Here is a 19,096-nt window from a genome sequence, read left to right as displayed (position 1 = left end):
CAGGACAGTTTGCTGGGACCAAACTCCTGGGTCCCTGTGCAGGAAAGAACGTGACTCATTGAAAAGATGCCCAAGAAGGCTGGTGGTGGCCAGCTGCCATCCTCCTGGGTGTTAGTGACCCTCAGCTCAGGGGTTACAGCAAGGTCTTGCCATGGAGCCTCCCCCACTGGGCTGTCCTCCAGGACACAAGTGGTCAGGGCCAGCCAAGACCTGGGCCTCAGTTTCCTCATCTGTAAGCTGAGGACGATAGGCCCAGTCTGACGGGACCCATATGAGAGCAGAGAGAATCCATGTCCCCTGCAGCAGGACACCCCACCAGGGCCGGCCGGCACCTGGGCCCATCTCCAGGGGTGAGTTTGATGCCAGGTGGCTCAATGGGAATGACCAGAATCCATCTCCATGGTGGCCAGCCTGGGTCCTTCATGTCCCACTGTACCCCAGGGCCCAGCAGTGACCACGGTGGCCAACCCAACGAGGAGAGCCCTCTGGCAAATCATTTCCTTAAATCAAGATCTAGTATTGTTTTAAGATTCCCCCTTTAAAGAGCCCAAAAACTGGTGAAAACCATTAAATATTTGATAACAAAAGGAAAGGACACATCAGCTTTCTAAAAGAGCCTTTATTTGAACAGTTAGATCCATACAGTTTTTAAATGGATACAAAAATAAATATTCACTCGGCACGTTCAGGACAGGGGCTCCCAGTCCCTGAGCTGCAGGTCAGAGTCCCTGGTGACCTTACAACACCTAAGCAAACGGGCCCAGTGGCCTTAAGACTGCAGTGCTCCCTGTGTTGCCCAAATGAAAAGGCCACCGCCACGGGCACTTTCCAATGTCCCCATGTGTATTCACATGCCACCCACCAAAGGCCCTGTGGCCGCTGGGGCTTGCCCCTACATCCCCACTGCACCAGTGGCCATGAGAAGCACCTGGTACTCCTGGCCCCTTGGATGCCAGAGGCCTCCAGGTGGGCTGCGCCCAGCTCCCAAGGACTGACAGGTCAGGCCATCTCTGAGGTCCTGGGCACACCTGCTGGGGAGCCAGGTGGGGTGTCAGGAGAGGGACGAGGTCAGCATGCAGTCAGCCCCTGCCTGTGCTGGCTCACTCCAGCAGGACGCAGGCCCTGGCAGGGTCCCCAATCTCCTGGACTCACCTTGGCCAGCGCAGGTGTAATACAGGGGACAGATGGGCAAGAGGAACCCCGATTTAACAAAACAGCAAAATTTTAGGAAACACAGTCAAGTACTTTTTAATCAAGCAGATTTCAAAAGCAATTTCAAAGTGGTTTGGAAAGACGTCAGATCTCAAAAGATGACAAGGCCGAGCCCCAGCCTCTAAGCCAGCGCTAAGGCTCCTGCGGCTGGCTTCTGAGCGGCGTCTCGATTCTGACCAACTTGGCATAGGAAATGCATCCTATCTGCTAGTAAGTAGGGTCCATTCTCCTAGCACCAGCACAAGGCCATCTGTTGGCCACTGCCGCACAGCTCTGCTGGAGGGGGCGCTGGGGTGCAGGCTGGGGCCATCTGGAGCCCGGGCAGTGGGCAGCAGGGGTGGGGAGCGAACCCTGCCAGTCCAGCTCTGACCCTATCCCCACGCGGCCTTTAAACCATGGCTTACAGCTGCCCGCTGCAAAGAAAAAGACTTAAGAGCCGCTCACATCTTTTCATTGTCAGATTTCAATTTTTTTTAAAGGTCAAGACCATTTAGAAAGAACAAATGACAGAGGTACATGGGATGATTTAATTACAGAGACAAAAAATAAATCTAGTTGTCAGCCTCCTGGCAATAAATTCCTAAAGGACACATTTGAAACTGGCCCACCTGCGCACCTGCACTCCCAGGTGCACCCCACCCCCTCTCACGGCCACAGCGGCCCCCTCCCCAGAGGGAAGATGGCTCTAAATATCGTGAAATCTTACTAAAGAGCTCAGAAGTAAAATGCCACTGTGCGTGGAATCAGGCATCTGAAGTCACAACTCTGCATCCTCACGGGACAGAAAGAGCCTCCTCCTCGCCAGCCGACCCTCAGCTCAGGCATGTCACGCAGAACAGCGCGTGCACAGGGCTGGTGAGTCTTTGCAGACATCCATTAACCCAAAACGTAAAAGAATCGTAGCGATTACTGAGTATTAAAGAAAAATGCAGAAAATTACATTTTTTAATCAAAGGCCACGTTACAGCAGCCACACCTTCCTGGGTTCCTGTCACTTGCACCTTGGCCCAACTCTGTCCCAACGTGCACACCTCGGAGGCACCCACACAGGTCCAGGACACCGACGGCACCCGAAGGCCCACAGCCCTTGTCCCAGAGGCACCAGCGCAAGCAGTGTGAAGGCCCAGGAGGACGCTGCTTAGACGGTGATCTGCTGGTTTTCTCGGAAAAAGGGTCTCTGGTGTGAGGCACAGACATCAGGAAACATCCGGAAGGCCTGGTCGGGCGGGGGCTCCTCAGGGGCCTGCAGCAGGGAGCCCGCACCGCAGCTCTTCCCCACCTCCTCCATCAGCTGCCGCACGTACAGCTGCTCAATCTAGAGGGTCAGAGACGGGTGGGAAGAGCGGGGCCTGCACCTACCCGAGTCCCAACCCATCACTGCAGAACCCCACCTGAGGCCCACAGGCGTGGACCGAGCAGGTGGCGCTCAGCAGCCTGGTGCCCGCTGCCCACAAGGGCCCGAGCCAGTGCCCAGCACTCCACTCCAGCTCCACCCCTTTGACCAAGCCGGATGAGACCTACAAAGTCCTGACCCGCCACTCAGACCACCAGGAAACCAACAGGTGCAATCTTTCTGAACAGGCTTTGGTTTTTACAAAACCAACCAAATAGAACAGAAGGAAACACACACTCCCAGACCTGGGAAGAGGCTCAGAGGTGGCAAGACTCCCACACGGGCCTGCCTCTGCACCAGGAGGCCTGGGCACGAGGCCAGGGGTGACCCTCTTACCTGCACAAGAATGAGCTTAGAGCGCAGGGGAGCCATGTCTGGAAACTCCTCCCCGAAGCACAGCACCACCCTGCTCTCAGGGAGGCGGCTCTGGCTGCTGTAGAACTGCTGCAGCTCTGAGGGGGGAGGGGCTGGTGAGGCGGGCCATACGCTCCTCCTGCCTCCCCGCCCCCGCCCCCCCCCCCCCCCCCCCGCAAGAGGGACCCAGAGTCTGGCCACTCCCCATGCCGATGGTCTCCAACACCTGAGCTCCAATGCCCAGTGCAGAGAGAGCTCACTGCACTCCGCGCCCTCCCTCTCTAGACACCCGGAGGGTTCCCATTCCTCCCTAGCCCTGTGGGGCCTAAGTGGACAACCTCCACCTGAGGACACCCAGGGGCTATGTAGTCGCCTGGTGGCCCTCAGTCAGCCCAAAGGCCCTGAAGGCACAGGTGTCACCCAAGTGCTTAGCACACAATCCAGCACATCTATAAACAGCACACGCCTCCCCAGGGACCGCGCCAGGATGCAGGCGCTGAGCCTGGCCTGGTGGCTGCGCTGGGCTGGGGGACGGTCTGTGGGCAACCACAAAATGGAGTGTCCAAGAGGAGGGTGCTGACCCACCCCTGCTCTGCCCCGGGGACACTGGGGCACAGACAGGTCCCAGATGCTTAGGGGAAGGCACACAGATGGTGCACCACCTGCCCGGTGACCCTCCCCCCTGCAGTGGGCCCATGGGAGGGAGGCAGGTCCCCCAGGTGGGGTGGCAGAGGGACTGCGGCACAGACCTCGGAAGAACTGGCTGGTGTCGAAGACCTGGACCACGGCCTCGCGCTCCAGCTTGTTGGGCCGGCCCTTGCTCACCACGGCGTTGCCGCTGCAGAACACGCGGCCCTGGCACAGCCGCCTGGCGAACACGCCCTGCCGGCTGCTGTGCAGCAGCACGCCTCGCTCCAGGTGCCCAAACAGCTTGCGCGTCACCTGCCTCTGCCGCTCGCTGGGGATGGTGTCGGCGGGCGGGAAGCACACCAGCTGCAGGCCCTCGGGGCTGAAGGCCTTGGGGCCCGGCTGGCTCAGGGCCAGGCGGCAGCCCTCGGGGCAGGTGGTGGTGGTCTGGCCCACCAGCTTGCCGCCATAGTAGAAGCTGATCACCATCTGGGAGAAGGCTGTGGAGACGGACCATCAGGGCTGGTGTGCGAGACCTCCGACCTGGGAAGGTCCCACACCCCTCCACAAGTGACATTTTCATGAGCATAAGCGAATGCGTGGGACACCAAGGAGCAACAACCGCCACCAGCAAGACCTCCCAGCGTGGCCAGAGCGGCATGTGGGGCGGGGCATGGCATGGTGCCTGGTGCGGGGCCTGCCCGCTGGCACCTGTCAGCTCCGGGGGGCAGTGCCGTCTCTGGAGCTGCTGCCTCAGCAGACATGAAGTCAGGACTCGGGGACGTCACCCGTGTCCCACAGGTCACAGCCCCCGGAAGATCTCTGGACTCACACTGAGAGCCCCTGCAGAACCCCTCACCAGGCCTGTCCTCAGGAGGACCTGGAACCTGAGGTGGCCGACCTCAGTGGGGCTCTGGAATCCGCAGCCTGAGGCCAGGAGCTGCTCTGCTCCCACTCATCTACCTGACGTTTGGGGAACTGAGGCCCGGATGGGCTCGCCCAGCAGGTGGCGGCAGTACCAGCCCCTGTACCCCTCCAGCCTCCCCCTGGCCAGGCGTCCGGCGCCTTTGCCACCGACAGCTCAGTGCACTCCACCCCCTTCACCCTGGAACAATTTCTGAACATGGCTCCAAATGAAAGAGTGCCAAAGCAACTGTCACCACGGTGGCACTTTGCCCTGTCATCTCCGGGGCCTCATCTCAGGGTCAGAGCCTCAGCTGTGTGAATGGGCAGCTGCACTAGGATCAGCACCCAGGCGGGATGGCTCTGTCAAACAGGAGGCCCACAGGGACCCGCAGAGGAGCCAGCTAAGGCACCGCCCACCACCAAGCACCCCCAGGGCCTGGGCTCCCCTCGCCCAGTCTCTCCCTCGCCAATGTCCTTCCCAGTCCCACAGGTGGGAACCGGGCACCCCTCAGCTGAGCTGCAGAGAGGAGTCCCTTCACGCACGGCCAGCCGTGTGTCGTCCCCCTGCTGGGAGCCAGCAGCCTCGCCCCTCATTCAGAGGCTACAGCTCTGACCCTGCTGTCCAGAGGCACGGGTCGGCAGCCCCCCAGACCACGGCCCAGTGCCAGGCAGGACACAGGCTCAGCCTGGTGAGCTGGGACCTCTCGTGAGCACAGCACTGCCCAGTGCAGGAGGCCTCCAGCCAGGCCGAAGCCAGACGCTGCGTGAGCCTGAGGCCAGCGTACCTCTGTGAAGCCAGGTCAGAAGCCCCCGTGCCCACGGGCAGCACAGGCACAAGCTCGGCGCACAGCGGTGCCACTTCCTGGCAATTCCAGCTGAGCGCCCCTCTGCCACCAGAAAGGCCTGGGCACACCCCTCTTCAGTCCCCAGCCTGGTGCTCTGTGCCCCCTGAAGGCCAGGCATTGGCTTCCCACAGAGCTGTCCTCTGCTGCCCAGGAGATGTAGTCTGCTGAGCCTCAGTTCCCAGGGCCGCTGGCAGCAGCGCAGCCAGAGTCCTCCAGGTACCGGACAGAGAGGGGGCCGCCAGGGACGGGACAGCCGGGCACACCCCTGATCTACCGGGGAACGAGCCTGGGCCCTGAGCCTGGGAGATGCAAAATAACTGCGCCCACCCAGCGGCGGTGGGAGAAGGAAGGCAGGGGACCGGAGCCTCGGGCTGACCCCACTGCCTGGCAGTGGTCAGTGAACATGCCACCAGGGTCACTGCGTCACCGTGGTCACCACCGTAACCGTTTCTCCTCTAGCTATGAACGTGAGTGTGGGGAAAGCAAAAGGCGGCGGAAGTGATGGCGGCACCACCACCAGGCAGGCTCCACCAGAGTCCCAGAAACAAGAGTGGCAGGCGGCACCACAGCACCACGGGGCAGGGTCCCAGGCCCATCTCACAGACCAGCCCCAGCCCCCAGGGTCACAAAGCCTGTGTCCCAGCAGTGCCCATGCCCCGCCCCCAGAACACCCCCTACCTGAGTGGTGCGCTTCATAGGCGGCGTACCCGGGCACCAGCGGCAAGCCTGCAGGACACAGGGGCGTCAGGCGGGAGGCCACGTGCAGCAGCCCAGGGGCCCTGCCCAGGCTCCTGCGGCACGTGGTTCCCCTCCAGAGCAGGAGTCCCTGCCTCCAAAGTGCGGAACCAGACCTCGGCCAAGCCAGAGCGCGGGGACTTCCTCTGCCCACGTCAGTGCCCGGCGGGGCCACGTTGCCTTCCCACCTGGGGGGCTGGGCCCGGCGAGTCACTGGACTGCGTGACACCCCCAACGCCTCTCAAAGGCGTCCCTGCCACACAGGGGTCTTTCCCAGCCCCAGGCCTGCCAGGCCACCACCCCCTCTGGTCTACTGCTGGTCACGGCAGGGAAGAGGGAGGAAGGAGGCAAGGTGCTCAGGGCGAGAGGCCAGAGCCCAGAGCCGAGCAGCACCCGGCACTTTGCATGTCGCCAGAGCCAGCGGGGGCCAGAGGCCTCCTGACCCCGGGAGCCCAGGGCGGGTCCTGCCGTCTCACTGTACATCCAGGCTCCCACTGGGGGGCTCCCACTGGGGGCTCCCCGAGTGGCCCTCCCTGCCATCCTGGCTGTCTTCAGTTCTGCAGGGACCCTTCCTGTCCCCCGGAGCAGCACAGCCAGGAGAGCCCAGGAGGGGCCCGGTGGGCCGAGAACCTGGTCCTCCGTCCAGCGTCAGGACATTCCCAGACCCCGTCCTGCTGCCTCCTGGAAGCGTGGAGGACAGCAGCCATGGACATGGGACATGGAATGGGAAGGCTGGGAGGCTGAGAGCACGGCTGGGCTCTGCCCTGGTGGCTGGAGCCAAGCAATGCTCTCCACCTCTCAGCTCAGCCACCATGACGGGTCACAGCGGTGCCAAGCGCCCAGCTCCTTGACCAGCTGGTGTGATGCTGACCACAAGAACGCGGTCACTTGGGTGGCCAGCAGTGCCCGCTCCGTCCTCACCTGTGCTGGGCTGCTGCACCCACCAGTCCGGGAGGAGCTGGCTCCGGCAGGCCTCCGGCGGGGAGGGGCTCCGCTTGATCATCCCCAGGTAATCGTCCACGGGCGGCTGCGGTCAGGTGAGAGGGGACAGCGGCTCACTCACTGAGCCTCCCGCACGGGGCTCCACTGCTCTGAAATGAACAGCTGAAGCACCACAAAAGCCACGCTATCACCTTTACCTCGTGAGCTAGGACTTAACCTTACTTGGCAGCTGGAAGACCTGGCCTGTGACCCACCAAGCTGGCAGCTAAACCAGGGGCCAAGTCCCAGCCTCCCTGGGCAGGTGACTGTGACACCCCAGATGCACGCCAAGAAATGGTGACCCTGAGCAATCCTGCCAAGAACCCCGCTCCACGGATCTCCTGAAGGCCCTGGGGAGTCCCATCACGGGTCATCACGGAACCTGGATTCGTTGGGACTCTGGCAACCTGCCACCCCCTCCCTCCGACCAGCTGCAGAGAAGCCTGCACTGAAAACAGCACAGTGCTGAAGGACACAGCTGAGAAGTCCCTCGGTCCACTGCCACAGACCACCCAGAAAGGTAACGGTGACGGCTACCTCCCGCAGAGGAGCCGGCAGCCCCAGGCCGTCACACACTGTCATTTCATTCCCTGGGGACGCTGCGCCTGCTGGCATAAGGCTCCTCCCACACCCACACCACTGTGGCAGGACGCGTGGACCACTAGTTATTATCCAAGGTCCGCCTCGTCACAGCCACAGACAGCCAAGAGGCCAAAGGTGGGAGAGAAGGGCCCAGACAGCGCACACAGCCAGCCGCCCTCAGGAGACCCGAGCTCTTCCCCGCGGGCTTGCTACGATCCTAACGGGCTCGGCTGCTGCCTCTCCAGGACATTAAGGAGCGAAACATGCAGGTTGAGACCTCAGCTGTCCATGAGCGGAACAGAGCAGCTGGCACAGCAGCCCACTCCCGCAGGAAAGCCTGCCTACTGTCCCCGCAGCCTGCCCAAGAGGGGGACGAGAACAGACGGCTGTTAGGACGGTCCAAACACGGACAGGTCAGGGCCCCAGAAAACTCCACCCTCACAGAGTAGGCAGCCTGGGCCCAGCTCAGGAGCGAGGGGACAGGACGCGAGGGGCTGGCCAGTGTAAGAAGGCCGCCGCAGCAGGGCCAGTGAGCCTGCTTCGCCTCCACGGGTGGAGCTGCTGCTGAGGACCAGCCCGAGCCCCTGGCCTACGGGGAAGATGGACGTGTTCCCCTGCCTGCCAGGCTGCAGGCCGCCCCTGCGCCCAGGCCTCCACCTACCTCCTTGATCACCTCCTCCATCTCCAAGCGGCCACACTCCAGGTCCACAGCGTCGCTCACACAGCCGGGAGCTGCCACGCCCAGCTTGCCTGCGGGACACCAGACACCAGACCCCGTGAGGTGCCACGCGGCAGTGCCAGCCTTTCACCGTCACTTTTCCAGTGGAGCCTAAGGAAGTCAGACCCCGGTCCCCACTGGCTTCCAGGTCTGGGAAAGGTGCAGGCTCAGCATGTCCACAGGGAGAAGCTGGCAGTGGGGCCATGGACGGACATGGCCCTTTGCCCTCCTCCTTCCACTGCTGGATCCAAAATGAGCCTCCAGACACACTACATCAGGGCCGGACCTCCCGGCCGCGGGCTTCACTGACCAGCTGGGGCATGTGGAAAGACTCGATTTCCTGGCAAAACGTGCAGATGGCAGGAAATCTCCTCAGGCCTTTCCACCACACAGGCCACCGCACACACCCACCCCAAGACCCAGCGGCACCGCTGGACCAGCCTCACTCCTCAGAGCCTGCAGTGCCCAGCGTTTCCAGCGAGTGCCAGAGACCAGCCTCGGGGCCTCCATCTCAGGCCTCCTCCCCAGTCAGAATCCACAGGTGAGGGACAACCACAGCCAGCACTGCCGGCTGGCCGCACCCCCACCGTCGCTTCCTCCCGACTCAACAGACTCGAGAACTCACTCAGGAGCTGCTGGTGGGAGGGGCGGGGGGCCCAGTGCAGCCTGCAAATCCCTGAGGCGCAGCAGTGGGCCCCTCCACCTATGCCATCGCAGCGACTCTGTCCCCGGTTCTCCTCCAACATCCACACTTGCAAGCAACCCACCCCCCCACCCCGACCCTGTGCTGTGAACAGGCCAGGCACCTGCCTGCTCATGCGTGGCCTGGGGAGAGGCAAGAGAAACTTCTCTCTTGCTTCAAATCCCAGGAGATTCTACAGTGATGAAAAATTATCCAAAACAGGGAAATAAGGCAGAACCAAGACCTGGTGGCCCTTCAAGTCCCCAGCCCCAGCTAGCCCTGGGGGGTCCTCAGATGCTCCAGGGAGGCCACGGCATTGGATCTGCCACCCTCAGGGATCAGAGCTGGGCTCAGGAGACGGGTGCTCAGCTGCAGGAGATCAGGCACAGGGGACCTGAAGGAAAGATGACCCAGGCCGCAGAGTCCGACTCTCAGGCCTCCACACAGGCTCGGCTCCCCAGCCGCCTCTGAGCCAGCACCCAGAACAAACCGCAGCTCCAGCTCCAGTGACATCCCAACGCAGCGCCCTCCCTCCTTAATGAGTTAAGACCGAGTTTCTATCAAGTCACGATTTCAACTCTTTCTTAAAATCATCCCACAGTGGGATAAAACTGATGCTTTCCAGGGCTCCAGGCATTACTGGGCCGCCAAAAAACCTTGAAGGACATCGCGACTGGAGTGCTACCTGGAGTGGCCAAGAAAAACTGAGGTGGTAAAAGAAGGCTTTCGACCAGTGATGGTGACTGGATGGACCCACGGGGCACAGCGCTGCTGCGGAGGCCCTGCAGGCTGGGGAGCGGCTGGGGAGCAGCCCACAGAGCTCAGGAGGAGGCGCAGGGACTGGGGCAGTGTCCTCGCTGCGCTTTAGCCCTTAGAAAATGCTCTCGGGATTCTGTAGCTGGAAGAGACCTCAGGCATTATTCCATCCCTGAGTTCCCAAACTGCAGCCTCTTGCCAGTGAGGAAGCCAGCAGGCCACACTCTGAAACTTCCAGAACCTTCCTCCCAACCCTCACGACCCATCCCTTCCTGTCCACCAGATCTGCCCCTTTCCCTTCCTCAAGTTGCTAGAAAATAAAAGGAGCCCCCCATAGGGACCACTGCAGGGCCAGGTTCCGCCAGGGGCTCCCGGGCCATGGTCGAGGCCACAAGCCCATCTCCTCTGCCACCCTACCCCAACGCTCCTCCGCTGGAAGCTGCCACTTGACAGCAATGACGCATGACGTCAGCAGGGAGTTCAGCATCTACTTGTACAAAGGAGGGAACTACTTCATTTCACTAAAACCATGCGCCCAGCCCCCTGGGCAGGGACAGCCAAGTAGACCCAAGCCCCAGGCCACGCTGCAGACGGGCACCAGATAGGCAGGGCCAGGAGGCTTGGGACCCACAGCTGATAGTTACATTTTTGCTCTTCCTCTGGGACAATTCGGTAGACTTTGTATGGCTCAGAAATGTCCAGCTGGGAGCGGTCTGTCACTTCCTCAAAATCTGGGCTCTTGTTCAAAGCACAGCGTAACCTTGTCTTCCAAGTGGCTGGTTCAGCTTTGTCCCCTTCCTTAAACTTCCCTTTAAAAACCGCCCAGGCCTGAAGAAAGAAACAGAGACACGTTGAACACAGGGGGGTCCACCAACCGCAACCTCCCTCACCATGCTGGGGTCAGAACACCCCCAGGGAGTTCTTGCTAGATCAGTGCTCATCCAACGTCAGTACCCAGAGACTACAGCAGCCACTGGCTCACTCGCCCGGATGTGAAGAGACCCAGGCGAGGGATCCCCTGGATCACCAGGCTGAGCCAGAACTCGAACCCAGGTGCAGGCTCATCACGCACACCCGGGACAAGCCTTTGGCAAAGTCCCTTCCCTGGACTAAAGGGCCTGGCCAGTGGCTCAAAGAGGAAGTTGCACATGGTTTCATGAGAATGTTAAAAACAAAGACTTTTTTTGTATTTTCAAATGAACCCCTATCTAAAACTTAGCAGAAAAGGGAACATTTGCAAAGTCTAAATGTGGCCACCACTGCCCTGTTCCTTTTAATAGAAACTTTGTTTTGCATTTTTACATGATTCTGCGCCACCCCCCACTGTTGAAATGCAATGAAATGTTTTCCTCCTGTCGACTGGTTGCCTTTTCTCTCTCTTTCTTATTCCTGTTTTCTGACCTTTCCAAACTCAGGATCTAAACCAGGATGAGAAATTCAAAGCTGGATACTGCAAGTCAAAGCACAGAGTGGAGCGGCATTTAAAAATAAGACTCGCCCAGCGCAGTGGCGCATGCTGTGACCCTAGAGACACAGGAGGCGGAGGCCCTGTCCCAGAGTTACAAAGGAAAAGAGCCAGGCTGCAGCACAGTGGTGGAGCCTCCCGGGGTGCAATCCCCAGCTCGGCAAAAATAACAAACACAGCATGTGCATGAGCGTAGGTCCTCATTCTGAGTGAGAAGACAGGCCACTGGTCAGAGGGAGCCACTGCTGTGAAGTGACCTCGGGCTCTAACAAAGTCGGTGTGCTCTGACCTTAAGTAAGAAACATGGGAGAAGCCGTCCCTCCCATTTGGGAAAATGCAATTCCAAGAGGAAAGTCACCTCCCCAGGGTACCCCAGTCTAGGACTGGGTGACGGGTCTACTGACACGGACACAGGGCTCTCCCTGGATGTCTGGGAAATGCAGGTTCCTCGGCCCTGCCCCTCAAGAGTCACCTGCAGCACGTGCCAGTTAGGTCTGGGCTCTGCATCCTCAGCCACCACCTAGGTGGAGGGCACACTTCCAGAGTCCCAGGGAGCCCACGAGTCACAGCTCCTTCAAAAGAGCCCAGCCCTCTCGAAAGAGAAGAGGGTTTACAATCCAAGGTCAATGCTCAACTCTGTTAATGCCAAAAGAAACTGGAAGAACATTCCTGCGAGTGAGCACAAGTGGCTGCTTCCTCTCTGGCAGACACACACTCCCCTTCGAAATCGTTGCAAAAGTCAGCAGCCTCGGCTCCCGCCTTCCCTCACTGCACTGCTGACCACGCACTGACTCCCTGTGGTGGCTCCAAGACATGGAAGGGCAGACCAGGTGCTAGTTTTGCTCTTGACATTGGGGTGTGCCTGCCTGGCACCACGGGCGTTGGTCATGCTCTGGGGGCCGCCCGAGCACTGCCGGACACAGTAGCACCCCTCCCCTGTCGGCAGGCATGGCCAAATGTCCCTTGGGGACTGGCCCCCACTCTGAGAACCACCAGTCAACCCACATTCCAGCTGGCCTTGGATGAGACACGTGGACTCCCTGGTGATGGGCAGCCACCAGCAGGCACTGGAGCACAGCACCCCCAGGCAGTGTCTTGCTCAGTCCCCATCTGGGCTTGCCCTGTGACCAAGGCCAGGGTATGCCATCCATCAACACAGGCCCATGGTCAGCCCACGGTCAGGAAGTGTCCTGGGCTGCAGCCAGCCCTGGGCCTGTCCCACAGCAGGCAGCTGGCCTCTTGGGACCCCTCTGGCCAGCTCTAAAATACCAACTTTGCTGGGTACTCTCAAGACCTCCCAGAGCTAAGGCCAGGCAAAAGGCTAAGGCCAGGCCCAAACCCAGGAGCCCCTCAGCCTGCCCCCATGGTACACGGCTGTGACTCTGGCACCACTACTGCCTCCTGGTTTTAGCAACAAACTCCTGTATTTCCTTGAAGGCCTCCAGAACCTGAAGCACCTGCAGCATGGTGCATGGTGATTGATGAGGCGGTGACAACACCTACTCCTTGTCACCTGCTCGCGGGAGCCCCGTGGGCCACGCCCTCACCTGACTAGATGGCCATGAGAATGTAAACACCTTTAGAATGAACTGACTCGATGGGATCCTGGTGTACGCGGGTTGGCACAGCACCTGCTGAGTGTCTGGCGGCCACCTAGGCCCCACCTGAGGCGGGCACAGGAAGCCAGTGTCAGCTGAGCCCTCCGGGACTTCTCACAGTCCTCTCACCGAGCCAGGAGAGCAAACAAACATTTTTTCCTTAACTCCTAAGTTTTGGGAAGGTTTTCTTGAAATGAGAGAAACAGGTTCCCTACTGAACCAAAAAGCCCTGACAGCTCTGCACAGCGGGTCTCTCTGCTGACCTCTCCCATCAGTAAGCTCCCTGTGGTCACTGCTGCAGGAGACTGGCTCCCAGGGGACATTGGACAGCAAGCACCTCCACAAAGCCCAGCTCATCGAAGTACCAGATGGGGCTCTGGGCTCTGAGGGTCCCCTCCCACAGCCTCCGTGCTCCGGTGGGCACCCGAGTCCCAGCCTGCCTCATTCCTGCTGAGATTGTAGACTCATTTCAGATTGCCACATCAAGCAACTGCGTAACCAACGGAAACCCTGGGAATCTTGCACACTCTTAACGCTGTTGAAACGGCCGTGGAGAACATTGCATAAGTATAAATCTGGGCTTTATTCATCACTCGTGGGGCACAGGCGGCAGAGGGAGCAGGCTGAGGAGAAGCCTGCATCCCGTCAGCAAGCCCCAGCACCCTGCTCTGCAGCCTCTGCCTTGCCCCCCACATGCCCCTGGTCTCAGGTCTGCTTCCATCCTCTGCCACTCAGCCTTCCCAGCCCTCGCCCCCACCTCCAGCTAAATATTGATCCTGACCATGGTGGGCCGAAAACAGGGTTCTTGGTGAGCAGGGGGAGACTGCGGCCTCTGGATGTTGGGGCTGCAACAGGCACCTAGCAGGGACAGGCAGGAATGTCACAAGTGTACTGCAAGGAGCAGGGCAGCCCCCACCACAAGGTGTCAGGTCAAGTGCGCTGGGGACTGTGGCTGCCAGGCCCCTGAACTCCCAACCCGCCCACTGGCACTCGGGTCCTGTTCAGAGTGGGCACAGTCATTCCAAAGCGAACTTCACCATGATGCCAAAGGCAAAAAGCACCTACGATCAAAGGGGAGAGAAACCTCCCCGCACGGAGGGGAAAGAAATCAGGGCTGGCCCTGCAAACCCCAGGGTGTCCAGACTTCCTGACCACGTCCTAGACCGGAAGGGATCGAGGGACACGTGGGCAACAGGAGACTCCTGAGGGCAAGCAGAAAATGTTCCCAGGGGCTCGCTTCCCCTGAAGTGTCAGTAACTGGCATCCCCAAGACACCCACCACCTCTGCCGACACAGCCAGGCGACACCTGTGGGGCTGAAATGCACCTTCGGCCAGCACCGACCTCGGCACACCCCACTCTGGGTCAAGTGGAGCCTGGGTCATTTTTATTAATTAATGTGTGTCAGAAAAGAGTCACCTCTGGCTGAGAGTCCAGCAATACGATGGGTCCTGTAGGCCTTACCCCGACATGCCCCTGGTCTCGGGTCTGCTTCCGTCCTCTGCCACTCAGCCTTCCCAGCTCCCTCCCACCTCCTATGCCATCGGGAGGCCAACAGCAGTGGCCTGCAACCTGGGCTCGGAGCAGGCCCCTGTGGTACACTGTGCACAAGGCAGCAGTCGGGGCTGACCCTGGCCTCGGGCCCCAGACCTCCCGGGGTGGAACCTGGACACCTGGAGCCTTAGAGTGCCCACAGGTGACTGTGACAACCCTAAGGGAACTCCGATGACCTCGGTGGCCTGCCGGTCCCTTCCTCTGTCTGAATCGAAGTGTAATGGCAAGAAACTGCTCCTCTTCTCAGTGGGGTGAGAGGGGTCCGAGACTCCACCGTGCAGGAGCTGTGAGAATGCCAAGCCGCTCTCAGTGAAGCTGCAGAGCGAGGGTGGACAGGACAGCAGCCTCACACGTGGGCCAGGCCGGAGCAGAAGGGCTCTCCATGGACGCCGGCCGGCGTGCTACCAGTAGCAGGGCTAGAGGGCATGGGGCTGCTCATGCTCCAGGGAGAGACTGCGTCCAGACATCTGCTGCAAGTTCAGGACACCTCTCACACCCCGCCCGAAGTCAGGACGGATGGTGTCTCCCCCTTCCAGCTGGCCCTACAGCACCAAGCAGAAGACCGGCTTCGAAAAAACCAAGACTGAAACCTCCCCGTCCACCACGCCATCCTGGTGGCAGCACAGGGGAAAATATCTTGGTGGGAGAGAAGAGAGGGACAGAAAGCACCCATGCCCTCATGGGAAAAGTGTCAGCAACACACTGACCCCAGATGACTTAACAGGTGTAAAGTCACCTGACGTACATGCCCCAACCAACGTCTGTTTTTAAAGCACTGGATTAGATTTTTAGCAAACCAGAAAGGCATCCCTGGACATCTCCACACTGACAGGGAAGATGCTCCCCGCTCCCTGCGTGGGGTTTTTACCTTGAAGATGGAGGCATCCACCTCCTGGTTATAATCCTGCTTGCCGGCATGCTTCCATGGGATCCGGAACATGTTCTTCTCGTCATTTTCCCAAATCAGTCCTGGATACATGCTGCTGTCGATCTGCTCGATCAGCCACTGTCGCAGTCGCCGGCCACCATTCCTGTCACACATCCTTGGAAATGAAAAAATAAAACATCCTATATCTAATGTCACTCCATTAGTCAGAGCAACTGCAACAAAAGGCTCAGGACAAAGGTGCCACCCGCCAGGAGAAGACAATGCAGGCCCCAGGGGAATCCAGAGGAAAGCTGAAGGCCCCAAGGCAGCAGCTGCCAGATGTGGGCCCCACCTGCACCTCTCCCGACCTCAGACCAATGCCGCCACAGGGAACAGGAGCACTTCAGCCCCCAGCTGGGAAGTCCACTGGCCCAGGTGCAGCACCCTCCACGAGCCCCCATCACTCTAAGACCCAGCCACTGCCTGATGCCCAGGGGACAGGTGTTCCCCAGAGGACAGCCCAGCACTCCTGCTGCCGGGAAAAGAGGAAACCCTCCAGGCTCAGCCCTCCGGTGTCCTTGGCCTCCCCCGAGTTTGAGATAAGACAGAGCTGGGGTCCGATTCCCTCTGAGTGACCAAAGCATCACTCAACCTGGAGTCTTGGGGGTAGGGGTTCTTGGCACTGCAGTGACACATATGAAGCCCCTGGGGCAGGGCCCCCCTCAGAGAGCCTCCCAATAACAGATGGGCGACCTTCCTCGCCCAGGTGCCTCGCCTAAAGGCACTGTGACCTGGGGAGCTAATTGCAGGACACCAGAGGCATCCTTAGACACTCCTGCCAGAGGTATGAGATGGCTTCCCCAGCGGGACAGGAAAGAGAACACCATGCCCATAGCAACTCATGCAACATTTACCAGAAAGGTGCTGGAAATCCCCTAGGCAGCTGGACAGGCGCCCACCCCTCCAAAAAAAAACCCCAGCATTTCTATTCTTCCGATTAAAATGTGACCTCTGTGGGCAACAAGCTTGAAGCAATGAGCAGTGAAAAGACATGACATCCCCAGGAACACGGTCATACCCAGAACTGTGCTGGTCCATAAAGCAAAACCAAGGCCAACCACCTTTGCAAGAAGTATGCATTTTGGAAACCCCAGCACCCTGCAGGTGGCTCTGGGGCAGGAAGAGGGGGCAGGTCCCAGGGGGAGGGAGGTGAGATCTCTCAAATGCCAATTTTAGCTTTTCCATCCAATAACCCCAGCCACCCACTTGTGGGGAGAAGATATGAATCAGAAACTGGACTCTGATTTGGAAACCTGACCTAGAAAGCTCTTTTCCAATCACCTGCATCTCCAGGAGACCCCTTCACCTGAAAAGTGAGGGACTGACCCCAGGCACAGTGGCAGAATCCGAAGGCCACTGTGCTGATAAATAAGAAGGAGTACCTAGGGTACCTAGGGAGAGAAATGAAACCACCCTGAAAACCACGTAGGCTGCTCATTCTGGGAGCAGGGAAGAGGCCCCCCAGCTGGAGGAACGGACTGCGTGGAGGAACATGGGGGTCAGGACATAAGGGAGGAGTGGGCTCTGAGAATATGTCAATTAAAGGAGACATTTCCGCTTGCACCCTCTGAGTAGCCTGAAATCGGGAAGCAAATTCTGTTGGTATGGGCCTTTTTCTAGAAAGAGGGTCAATACTTTTTCATCAGGATTTCTAAGGGATGCACTCCCCACCCCCCAACAAAAAAAAAGTGTTAGAGGACAACTGTCTAGGTGATCATAGAAAACAAGAGAGAAGTGGTATGGAGAGGAAAAGTGAATCACAGGTCATGAAAGCTGGGGAATACTTCAGAAACCTTCCGATCCAGCCCCTTCTTCACTCAGGAGGAAAGACAGAGGCTGAGAGGGAAGCAGTCACCCAGCACCCAGCAGACAGACAGGCGCCCAGCACACGGCCAGCACTGGCCTCAGCCCCCAAAGCGGCTCTGCTCACTCTGCGGAGAAAAGCCAGTCAAGCTAGACACCCCCGCAGGCGGACAGTCCCTTCTAGAAAATCAGGCGATTTCCCTGCAACCGCCTGAGACTCTGGCGGCATTAAGGACCTAGGAGGCTATTGCAATTGCCACCGGAATGATTTCGTGAACACCAGCAAGTGAATTCCAGCAAACACCCAGGCAGGAAAAATAATAAGCCAGTCACATGCTTATAACTTCCTCCTCCCGGCGGCGAGGTAACAATTCCCCACGGCAGGTCCCACCGGGAGCCACCCGCATCCCTGCGCAGCGCGCTGGGCCAGGCTTCCAGGCCCACCCGCTGGACGCCGGGGCAGGACCAGGTCCCCTCTAGGGACCCCAGGCGCCACTCTGGCCGCCGAATACCCTCGTCCGGGAGAAGAAACCGCACCAGGCCACTTCTCTCTCTGGCCCCAAGCTTTCTCAAGTGACCACTCAATCACTCCCGACCTGGTCACGAAGGCACCTGCCGTGCCCCAAACGACAAAAGTGGGACCCATTTTACTAGCTCTTACCTTTGATTTAAAAAAAAAAAAAAAAGTAGGGGCCAGAGGTTCAGAGGTTTGGGGACAACTTAGAACTCGCCTGCCAAGCCCGTCCTGCGCCCTGGGCCTCATCCGCACGGAAACGTCCGTGCGACGCGGACGCGGGCGGCGGGCACGGGCGGCGGGCACCGCGCGCACGGAGCCCGCACTCAACGCAGCCCGCCCGCAGGGCCGCACGGGACCCCGCCGCCTGCCCCGGTGGCCCCGCGCGCCGACCCCGGGGAGGGCGAGGTCCGCGCCAGCGCCCGCGTCCCGGGCAGCACGCGCGCCAGCGGCCGAGGGACGGCGCCTACCTGCCGCGCCGCGCCGCGCGTTCCCACGCTCCCGCGCTCGACCTGCCGCGGCTCCGGGCGCCGCGCGGCGGCTTTAAGGGCGGGGCGGGCTCGGGGCGCGCCACGACGCCCGCGGCGGCCAATGGCGGGCGGCAGGGGCGTGGCGCCGCCCCGTCGGCGCGGCCCGCCCGGCCCGCCTTCTTCGAAGCGCTCGGCTTTCCGAGAAATCACTTCGCGGCGGGCTCGGCCTCGTCGCGCGGGGTCCCGGCCCTTTCCGCGGCCGCGCCGAGCCCCTCTCCTCGCAGGCCGGGGGCGGCGCGGGAGGGGGCTTCCCGCCGGAATCCCCGAGCGGAGGCGGCCGGCCGGCCAAGGTCACGGGGCCCAGCGCGGAGGTCCGGCCGCCCCGCGCGTCCCGGCCGTGGGCACCGCCACCCGCCAGGCTCGGCCGCACGGGGAGCCCTCCGCAGGCCGCCGGGCCCACGAGGGTCGCGCCGCCGAAGCGCCTCGGGCACCGCGGTGCAGTCGGCGGCCCGCCCGGGAGCTTCCGGGGACCGCCGCCCCCCGGAGCCACGGGCTGGGCGAAGCGCAGGCCCCGGCCTGGCCTCGGCGCCCAGCGCCCTGGGTGTGAGCTGGCATTTACTGTAAACGCGGGGTGGAGGGAGCAGCACCCAAGGACAGGGGAAAGGAGCGTTTTCCGTGTTCCCTTCTGGAACGGCTTTAAATGAGGGTCGTAATCGCCTTTTATTGCCGGTTGGCCAAACACCAGCAGCAACGTGTACAGGGTCATCTCATGCATCTGGCTTCTCAGTGACCTGAAAAAAAAAAAAAAAAAACAATGGCCCCACAGTATAAAAACTACACTGCGAATTTCAAATAAAGGTTCCCAAAACATAACATGCCAACTTCATAATTGTCACTTGTGGCTTGAATAACCTTTCATTAGATTTGAAAACTTTTCGTAAATGAGACATTGCTTGGTATGCATTTCCTAATGC

At 60.1% G+C, this 19,096-nt stretch overlaps 1 protein-coding gene across 1 annotated transcript; it reads right to left on the bottom strand.

Annotated features, from left to right (window-relative positions):
* Positions 1-599: 599 nt before the first annotated feature.
* Irf8 (interferon regulatory factor 8) lies at positions 600-18,181 on the bottom strand. The gene is made up of 9 exons (XM_076838516.2): positions 18,123-18,181; positions 15,276-15,450; positions 10,436-10,619; positions 8,297-8,385; positions 6,994-7,099; positions 6,016-6,063; positions 3,709-4,086; positions 2,942-3,057; positions 600-2,527 (listed from the first exon to the last, which is right to left on the bottom strand). Exons 2-9 carry the CDS (start codon positions 15,447-15,449, stop codon positions 2,351-2,353), a joined length of 1,272 nt encoding a protein of 423 aa, XP_076694631.2. The 5' UTR covers position 15,450; positions 18,123-18,181; the 3' UTR covers positions 600-2,350.
* Positions 18,182-19,096: the final 915 nt, after the last annotated feature.

This window comes from Callospermophilus lateralis, chromosome 18, assembly GCF_048772815.1.
Source record: "Callospermophilus lateralis isolate mCalLat2 chromosome 18, mCalLat2.hap1, whole genome shotgun sequence".
In the NCBI taxonomy this organism is placed as follows: domain Eukaryota; kingdom Metazoa; phylum Chordata; class Mammalia; order Rodentia; family Sciuridae; genus Callospermophilus; species Callospermophilus lateralis.
This window is presented reverse-complemented; position numbering and strand designations above follow the sequence as displayed.

Excerpts from the sequence above, each read along its gene's own strand:
- Irf8 (XM_076838516.2), bottom strand. The coding sequence starts at position 15,449 with ATGTGTGACAGGAATGGTGGCCGGCGACTGCGACAGTGGCTGATCGAG. Across the intron at positions 7,100-8,296 it reads TGGAGGAGGTGATCAAGGAG|CCGCCCGTGGACGATTACCT; the intron begins GTAGGTGGAGGC and ends ACCTGACCGCAG. Across the intron at positions 6,064-6,993 it reads GGTGCAGCAGCCCAGCACAG|GCTTGCCGCTGGTGCCCGGG; the intron begins GTGAGGACGGAG and ends TGTGTCCTGCAG.